The 10,000-nt window shown below is 38.7% G+C and overlaps 1 protein-coding gene across 1 annotated transcript; it reads left to right on the plus strand.

Annotated features, from left to right (window-relative positions):
- Positions 1–9,056: 9,056 nt before the first annotated feature.
- Positions 9,057–9,693, plus strand: ripply2 (ripply transcriptional repressor 2). Its single transcript, XM_026319476.1, has 3 exons — positions 9,057–9,273; positions 9,367–9,437; positions 9,534–9,693. Exons 1-3 carry the CDS (start codon positions 9,163–9,165, stop codon positions 9,691–9,693), a joined length of 342 nt encoding a protein of 113 aa, XP_026175261.1. The 5' UTR covers positions 9,057–9,162.
- Positions 9,694–10,000: the final 307 nt, after the last annotated feature.

A 10,000-nucleotide genomic window follows, 5' to 3' on the forward strand; every position in this document is an offset into this window, starting at 1 on the left:
TTCCAAGCGTTGTTAAATCCCCTGACAACAGAAAGCAGATGAAATCAACCCAGCAAGGGGCTGTGTCAATGGATAATGTTACTATAGACCTAAAGTTTACACACCTCAGTCTCAGGGATGTGAAGCTTCTTTCTTCCTACTGAAATCCGGTCTGCAGTCTGTTAATCGGAGAATTCCGCAAACTCCTCGGACATGATGCTCTGGAATTCAAAAAGGCGAAGAGGAACAGGGAAGTCCATCGCAAAAACTCCATCCATCCTCACATTAGCCCCCGAGAGCACAGCACTGTAGTGTTTTGGCGAGCAGCTCTCAGTGCGCATCACCCATGTCCAGCATCCTTTTATGTTGGTGGCACACTCGCTCCCTCGACACTGATATTACACTGCAAAAAATGCTCATCTTTCTGACTGAGTTCTTTGACTTGATGTTTAGGAGTTTTTTTTTTTTTTTTTTTTGCTGATGCTTGGATTGTTTGCATGTCACCTGTCAGAGGGTCTGGATTTGCAACGTATTATTATATTAGACTAAACTGGAACAGTAAACAGGGTTCGTAAGAAACGCAGTTGAGACGAGTTCACGTGTTTCTGTTACTGAGAGTATTTTTTGTAGGCACGTTGTAAACACAGGCTTGTTATTTTTTGCAGTAAATGATCAGATCTTGTAATTAATTCAGTCAGTTTCCTGATTTGTTCATCTCTTTCCTCAGGAATGTATATTACTGTAAAGTGCTCCTCTGCATGCTGAGCACTAAAAGGACTATTTTGACAGTTAGGCAATAATTCAATCTACCAGATGTTTGGGTCTGTCCCAGCGGACATTAATCAAATGCTGTATTTAAACTGCACTGCCAGTTTCATCATTTAAAACAAACACTGGCTTAAAAAAGAAATTATTGAAAATGTTGATTTTTATCTCCCAAAAACACACTAACTAACTTTGAGTCAGGATAATATTTTTACATCTGGAGGAGATACAAGCCACTGTAACAATCCAAAGTACATCTTTAGTCAAATGTTCAAATGACAATTGCTGCTGAGCAAAAGCCCAGATCTGTTTTCAGCTTTTCAGAGGCAACATCTAAATTATGCCACTGATTTTAGTGATGTTTTGTGCTTAAACCCCCAAGTATGAGAAAGTGCATTTACAGTTAATGGTTTGACCATTTGACAGGGTGAGGGTTTGTTTGAAAGCAACCTCAACTAATGACTTTAAAATTACATGCACTAAGGAGTGTTTGTGAGGGCAGGTCTCCATGAGGCAGGAAACACTTATTAAGACTAAACATCATCCCATTATTAATAGACCTATTTCCATCCTTTGAAAAATCTTTACTTAAGCCACAACCTTCAATAACAGTTCTGCATTACTTTAATTTATAAAGTACCTTTTCATGTGGAACCATTTAAGGCATCCATTCTTTCAAGGCTGCTCCAGCCAAAATTAGTTTTTCCACATTAAAAAACATATATTCACCAGAATGATACATTCAAGCCCCGGTGCTCTTAGTGCACTTTGTGTACTTTTCTGTGCTGGTATCATCTGAGTGTAAATCTCAAATGTGAATGATGTGTATCCCTTTTGTGAATTTGCAGGAGATTCATTAAGCTCCCTGGTCAGGACGTGAACTATTCTTATTACAGTTGTATCAACAGCAGCATTGTAAGAGTACAAACCTATTCTGAAAAGCCCAGGGTTTTATTTTATGTTTTATTTTTAGCATCCCACAGTTTCAAACTGATTTCTTAAAGTATCTGCAGCCAGGAAAGGACTGTTGTGGAAAATAAACTGTTATGACGTTTAGTCAGCAAATACGATTGGATAAGGTTAGAGAAATACTATTTTATGGTTAAAAAATAAAACACACTCCAGCCCACATGAAGGCTGAATGCACCAAAAGCTTATCTGCCATCTGTGCCATTTGTTTCCCAGTGTGGATCGTAAGGACACACTACTTCTGGTGTCTGATAAGAACACAATGCCTGCAGTGATTGGCCAAACTGCATTGCGTGCTGCAATAATCCCCTCTGAGAGCTGACCTGGGAACACAAAATAAACCTGCTGAAAATATAAAAAGTCTATATACTTCAAATACGAGCAATAAAAGATAGTACAGTACTAGAAAATCCCTCACGTTGGGTATATATATCTAAATGATTCATTTTGAATGAGTTAGGTCTGCTCACAGCTCTGAAGCAGACAGTGTGTGTACACTGTGCCTTCACCACAGTAAAATCACTATGGTTGTTTTCATTGAGTCCTTCTTTTTGGCATCTCTTTGTTATTGGCTTTTTGCTACAACTTCAAATGAAGATGTGTAATACTTCAGAAATAACAGGCCAATGTCAACTAAATTCACTTACTTTATTAAAAGCTGGAAAGGGTTGGAAAAATCTACATCAAAGCTTTTTGTCTGAAGTATTTTATCTCATATTAATATGCAGAATAAGGCATATTTGAATGATAACCCAGAGCTGTTCCATTGACTTTCCTTTGGGCCATTGCTTTGTTCTTCTTTTCAGCCACAGTGGCCATGCTGAGATTATAAGATGTGCTTTTTTCAGTGTGAGTGTTGCGAAGGCTTTGATCAAAAGCGATGTCTTCTTAGTGGGAAGCTAGATTGTCCAAGTACTTGTTAGTGAGGAGTGAAAACTCTTTCAACCTGACTGATATGTGCCGACTGTAATTAGATGTTTTTCCTATGTGCCTTCTGTAACTGTAAGGTTTTCAAGGACCTAGATGAGTATTTCCTAATAAATATAGCTCCTCCTCATTTTGCAGTGCTTCTCCAGTTAAAGAGATAAATATATCATTGGATGGTATAGGAAATAGAATATCACCATAAGAAGAGCTAAGATGACTGGTTTTTAAAGGGTTTGTACCAAAATACAACATCTATTAGTACAGGCCCTTCTGAAATCATTATATTAGCTTAGTATTGACATGTGCAGATTAGCTTTAGCATTGTCAGTTTTCAAATTCTTAACATTACTGGATTTCAAGGTAAGTGGATTATAGCTTTAAATTATACCCAGTAGAGTCTGATAGCAAGTGTTCCCATTGTCTTTTAATGCTGTTTTTGTGGCTTTGGGCCGTGTGCTTTGATTCTCATTTGTTCTGTGTGTGATGAAGCTGAAAACATCTTTCCCCATAATGGACAAATACATTTCTAATTGACAATTATAGTTGATAGTTTCCATGTAATAGTAATGGAATTTTCCATTTAAGATGTTATGCGTGTATTAGTGGGTGACAGGCAGCTTATTATGCCCTGAGAGTCAAAGCTCGAGTTCTACAGCAGCTGTCTATTTCATCATATTAGGACGAGTTGTTATTAACAGTTTACACACACTGCCTGCTATGGTTGAGAGGACTTGCATAGATTCAGTTCTTGCAGGTTTGTACATACATTTTTGACAAATACACTGATGATTTGATTAAGTCTCTGTGATAAAACTCATTGTAATCTTCTCTTCCATTATCAGTATATTAAGTTCACTGGGCTTTTTTGAAGCAGAGTTAAAATTGATGTGGGCTGAGACTCAGACGTCTGCCAAAGAGCCTGCAGTTCTCTGATGCATTTAAAAAACACCCTGATGCACGCTGACTCACCATTGCAGCTGTAAGAATCCCGAAATATTGTGACTGAGTTTGAGCATCATTAAAATGTTATATCCAACTATCAAATCCAGAAAATTCCTGACCACAGATAAAGAAAAGAAACAAAAAGAGTCAAACCTTCACAATTGGAGTCCTGGTCCTGTTAATTTTGCCCATTCTATTCTCTTCAAACACACTTTCTTTTCAATCAAGCCCTGCAGTCACTGGCAATTTCCAGCTGTCCAGCAGATTCCCTCAGACTTCCTCCCCATCCAAATACCAGCTGTGACACCAGGTTGTAGCTTCAACTTGTCAAAGCAAGATAAAATATAGCCTAGTGTGTGCATTTTATTCGCAATCTACTTTAAACTCAGTCGCTAACGCTGTGTATGATAGTTCTGCTGCTGTATAGGTCAGTACATTTTTGTTCTTCTTAACAGTTGTTTTTTTTTTTCTCATTTTGCCCAATAAAATTAGGGTCATAAATCAGCTCTCGTTGTAAAGCTACTACCACCCACTGCTCTCACTGCTCTGAATCGATCCATGTGTGTACTGGACATAAAAACATTTAAGAATCCAAAATAGAAAATATGAAATATTCATAGGGCCGACATCAGCATTGCTGCTATGGGGAATGAATAACACTGATGCTGCAGAGATAAATTCCTAGATTTCTCATTAGCAGTGAAGTCAGGTCTGTCAGTTGAGCTGTCTTTATTTGACTCTTGTCCCAGCATGTCATTTGCTGTCCTTCTGTCTTCACTTAAACACTTATTGCATCATAATACACTTAATAGCAATTTCAGCCTCCAGTGAACAACTATTTCAGTCTTGTCACGCCAAAATTCATCACCTTTCATTCAGAAGATAGTCATTTCTCTTCTTTCACTCTGAAACATCAGTCTCAAAGATGTATTTTTCCTGTCATCAACCACAACTGGTATTTTTCAGTGCATTGGGTCTAATAGATGAGGCTTCCAAACCTTTTCTTTTTTTTTTGACATTGTAAGCCCAAAACTGTGCTGTGTATCCAGCAGTCCATCAATGTAATCCCAGCGAAGATTGGAAGTGAAACACAGGGTACATGTCAACGTGACCCTTTGCTTCAAGATTTAAGTCTTTCAGATAAAATCATAACAATCTGTAAGGAAGAAACAGAGAGGCAGTACCACAGAGACACTGTAGCTCATTGAATTATGCATGATTTAATGAAAGATGGAGGATGCCACAAGAGATTTTAAGACTCTTCTAAATTCAATAAGAATTTCATTAATTAAACAACAGCTACTGTTAATAAACAGCAAATTCTGCACAACTTACCGTCATACCACCTTAAGTGCTGCAATATCATAGACCAATGTTCCTCCAAATAGAAGCCATAAGATTATTGCCAGATGCTGTTTATTATGGTTTGGCCTCTTTGTTTCAGAGTCATTGATTCACTGTTTCATGCTCTATGGTTCACAAACGAATTTACAGTGTTTTCTCATATTTTTCTGTGAACCCTGCCTGCTTCTACCATGTCAGGTGGTTTCCAAGGGAACACTTCAATTAAGCCAGGATCTGAATCAGTCTGACCCACTGCATGGTCATTCTTCGAACACAACTCAGTGCTCACAGAAACCTAGTGTACATAAGCTGGGATGCTCATTTATGAATTCATCACGTCAACACTTAACATCAGCTAAAAATGTTGTATTTGAGGCAGAATTTGATTATGTACCATGAGATTATTGGGAATTGCAGTGCTGAGCCTTTGGATTCCCAGTAGGGTTGATTAAACTGCCACAGGACACCTGATAGATGAATAATGCACAACCTTTTCTACGTCCGCTGTTATTAACTACCTCTAAGACTCGTGCTTTTGCTGGTCATTCATCATTTCATATTCTGTATGGGTAATTCAAACAAGGAAATGTCCTCTTCAGAATATTAAATGGAGCCCCGCCGGTACCTTCAGTACTGTGAAAGGGGTGGGAGCTATACTTTGTGATCTACTTCTCAGTGGATGCTGAGGGATGTGCAAAATGAGTTACGTGTAATCTACATCTAATCACCTCTTGTGAGAGATCATGATGTTTTTCTGGGGGAGGGCAGGATTTACGTCACCGTATTAATCACACGAATTGGATTTTCAAAAACAGAACTAGGTACTAATTATAAGACAAACAGTGACTTGTTGATTAGATGGTGGCGCACCTCTGAGAAACACAGTTTCCACCCACGTCACAAGCAGGAAGGTTTGATTTGAAAACTGGAGCTTGGCACCTCCTCCCTCCTGTTGTCACATGAAGGAATGTTTTCTGTCTGAAGCCTGAACTCACCTTGAGCTCTAACAAGCAATGCTCAGGCTCAGGGTGAGCACAGGTCAATGCTGCAGCGCTTTGGAATAGATATCTTTGTGTGACTAGTCGGCCTGTGTTTACTGTATAATACATACAGTATCTTTGTTAGTCTATGGAGAATCTAAGCATAGGCCTTAAGTAGATTTATACTTCTTTTTTGTGTTATTACTTCATGATGATAACAATACCCTGTTAGTTGTAGGACTAATAGAGCTCAGCATTTTGAAATATTGTGTCTATGTAAAAGAAAAATCACTAGCATGACTAAATCCAGACTGACAAAGCTCTGCTTTCAGACTGATGTCAGTAATGTCTGTTTGTTTATTTGCTGCTTTGACTCCAATCATTTGTATTTCCCTCTGTTTGATTGTAATTAGAGATATTGTTGCTAAACTTCACTTCATGGCCAGTGACTATGAGGTATCCTTGAGCCTGCTCAGTCTCAAAAGGCAGAGTATATATTTAAAAAATTTTTTAAGCTAATATAAATTTTATATCTTTCCAAATGTATGTGACTATTGAAACTGCCCCCATGTTGTTTTAGTACATCCTCCAGGTTCTGTGAAATGAGGATAAAGTATGTTGTCAGTGAAGGGGAGGTGTTCTCCATTTGGACCTGGAGCAAACTACGGAGAAGAGACGAGCATGCACATTTCAACCTCTCTTAGTTATTGCACCTCCTAATATGTATAACACCTCCTAATATACTAACAATCACTTCCAGGAAAACAGCAGATACATTTCACATCACTAAGTGCTTTTTATTAGCACACAGCATGTACCAGCCTGCTGTCCCCTGAAGTCCAACGAAAATATCACCTTCAGCTAACCCTAAAAATACAGCTACCATTGGAGCATCACAGAGAAGCTGCATTATCAGCTTCTCAACTAAAACACTAATCAAAATATTCATAACAGGAGCTGAGCATAAAAATAATAGATGAAGCCACTTAAACACAGTAATTACATACTTTATGACTGTAGCGTTTCACTTCAGCTAATGGGTAAAGTATGAACATGCATTAATTTGGCCAGAAACCCAAATAAAAATATATGATTTTACTAAATGAACTGCCACAAAATAATCCTGTAGTTGACTGTTGCCATGGAGAGGACTTTTTTTTTTTATTTTAGAGAAATTTTGTCTTTATAAGTGTAAATGACTTTGCCAGAAAAGGGAATGTGGCATATGAATAAAAGCCAGAATGAAAGAAGTGAGAGAAAAACAAAGAGATATATATACGAAGACAGTCTGTAAAAATGGCTCTTGCCAAATACCAAGTAAACATTTCAGTCAGGCAGATTTGGGCTTTTAGTCACTTTAAATATTACAGACCTCTCTGATGTAGAGCTGCCGCTTCTCTTTAGCCCGTCTGCTTCTCTTTATCTGAGAAGCAGATAAAGAGAAGCAGAATCAGCACTGATCTGTGATTAAACCAATATGAGATCATGTTTTTTTTCCTGGATTACAATGTTCTCCATGACTATTCTTAATATTTTGTTCCTTCTTTTGTATGTGTGTGTGTGTGTGTGTGTGTGTGTATGTATGTACTTGTACTTCTATCTTTGTCGGGGCCATTTTGAGCATATTTCTATCAAAGTGAAGACATTTTCCAGTCCTCACTTTTTTTAACACTCCTGTTTGAGGGTGAAGACTTGGCTTTATGGTTGAGGTTAGGTGTTTGGTTGTGATGCTTAGGGTAAGGGTGTAGGGAATGCATTTTAGTGTGTCTAGTAGTGTCCTCAAAAAAGATAGAAATGCAATTTGTGTGTGTGTTTCTGTGGTTTTGATAGCCAGTTAAAATGTTGCTTCTTCATATATGAGACATCATATTTGTTGTTCCTGCTTCATTTTTTTATTTACTTTTAGACATACCATGCATGCACTGCTCTCTGTGCTGTATCTTAATGGATGCAATATATATGGAAGATATTTTTGCCATTATAGGTAGAAGCAAAGCAAACTAGTACACACAAAAACATAAAAGAAACTAGGGCATGGTGTGTTAGCTTCAGGGAATCAACCGGGAGAGAAAGAAAAGGGGTGTGTGTGTGTGTGTGTGTGTGTGTGTGTGTGTGTGTGTGTGTGTGTGCATGTGCATGTGTGTATGTGTGTATTGTATTAGCACTGGCTGCATGTTCCTTAAAGCAGGTTGTTGGATGGAGCAAATGAATCGGGTACAATTCATCTTTGAACGCAGACATCCTCACCATGCCTTCGGCATTTTAACAGGCATTTCTGATAAATGTGGCACCCACATAAAACACTAACACACACATGCCAGTGTCCACCCAGCAATGAGACAGATTCTTGTGTTGCCTTTTGGACAGATGTTTATAAAACTAAGGTATCAAATATTACACTCATCTGACTATCATTACATCTCAGCATGTATTCCCACACTGCCCCCTACTGTCACTCTGGAAGGAAACGCAGCCAAATGTATGAATAGGCCTAATTACATCAGTAGATTGAACAGATTAGAAGGGATTTCTAATAAATAGCACAGACGTTAAGCCTTTATTAGAAATTACACAGCAGGATTATTAGGGTTTGTTTAGGCGAGCGTGATGCTTTCAATCTTTGCATCTGCTGAGGTGTAGCTGTTGTCCTGATGCTGTACACAAAAGGCTGGCGCGTGTCAACACCTCCTGCAAGCACACGAGCCTTCTTCCATCAACTCACGCAGCGGGCGGTGACAGTAGGGCACGTGTTTCTTCACACCTCAGACCCAAATGGCTGCAGACAAATATACTGAAAGGCAAAAGAGTTCATCCCCTTAATTGAACAGGTCCAACTGAAACCCTAATCGATTTGAAACCTAATTAAACTACCTGGTGGGGGTTTAAGACTGTGGCGATAATGTACTTACACTCCTAAACAAATAAGAATGAGATGCATGTAGCTGATAGACATAATTAACTCACCGTTTGACATCCAATCAAACATACAGCACTGTTGGAAATGTTTTTTTCAAATATGCCAATCCCTCTTAAGATAAACATTTTATTCTACATTTAAAATGAAGAAAGTGACCATATGGTCGGAGTTTGCTAAAGTGTGACTTCGCACCTCCACACCGTGGCGCATGGAAACACTTGGGGACGCGTCAAAGCGCAATTTGGCACCAGTCTCCAGGACCCTGATAAATAGGACGCTCCTGCTTCCAGACTCACATTCTCGGAGGACTTTACTACTGATCATTACAAGGAAGGAACCATGGAGACTTTGACCACCAGTGGATTAACTTCTAATTTTGGAGACAATGTTACCCAGCAGTCCAATTTGTGGAGACCATGGACTGGAAAAGAGACAAGTGACGCACAAACGGTGAGTTTCATTAACTTACAGACTGGTTGGGTTGTTTGGACTGACTGCTTCATTTATTGGATAAAGGTCTAATTCTCTCTGTTTACCTTTCAGGCTCACTCTACGCACAGAGACATTTCTGATGCAAAGAACCCCAAACCTCCTCAGTTCGTTCACCCAGTGAAGTAAGTGGTGTTTTGTTAATCAGTTCAGCCTAATCTTTATTTATTTTCCGCTATTAAGTGCATGTTATTCATTCATTCATTCTTTTCTTTGGGAAGGTTATTTTGGCCAAAATCGAGATGTTTCGATTATTTGTACCGGGAGGCAGAAACGCTCCTGCGCAACTACCCGGTCCAAGCCACCATCTGCCCGTATGAAGACTCCAGCAGCGATGAAGACAGTGATGATGAGGAGGAGGTGGAAAAGGAGCTGAACTAAACGTCACCATTTTGAGACATTTGAAGACAAACCGTTGCATAATGTGATAATATATACCTCTCTTAATTTATTCCTGTAAATAGATGTAAATAGATTTTATTTCATTTTGATACCAAAACAGAATGTACATGCTTAAGTTATTCCTTTTACAATCCTACCTCTGTTGTATTTTATTGAGAACTGCAATAAAATACATGAAATCAATGTGACTGCCTGGGGCTTATTCGTGCCTGTCGGGTTATTTTACTGTCGAAATCTAATCAGAAGAGAAAAGCGTGACTAAAGCTTCAAACTGCTGCTGGTGCTC

Source organism: Mastacembelus armatus, chromosome 24 (genome assembly GCF_900324485.2).
Source record: "Mastacembelus armatus chromosome 24, fMasArm1.2, whole genome shotgun sequence".
NCBI lineage: Eukaryota > Metazoa > Chordata > Actinopteri > Synbranchiformes > Mastacembelidae > Mastacembelus > Mastacembelus armatus.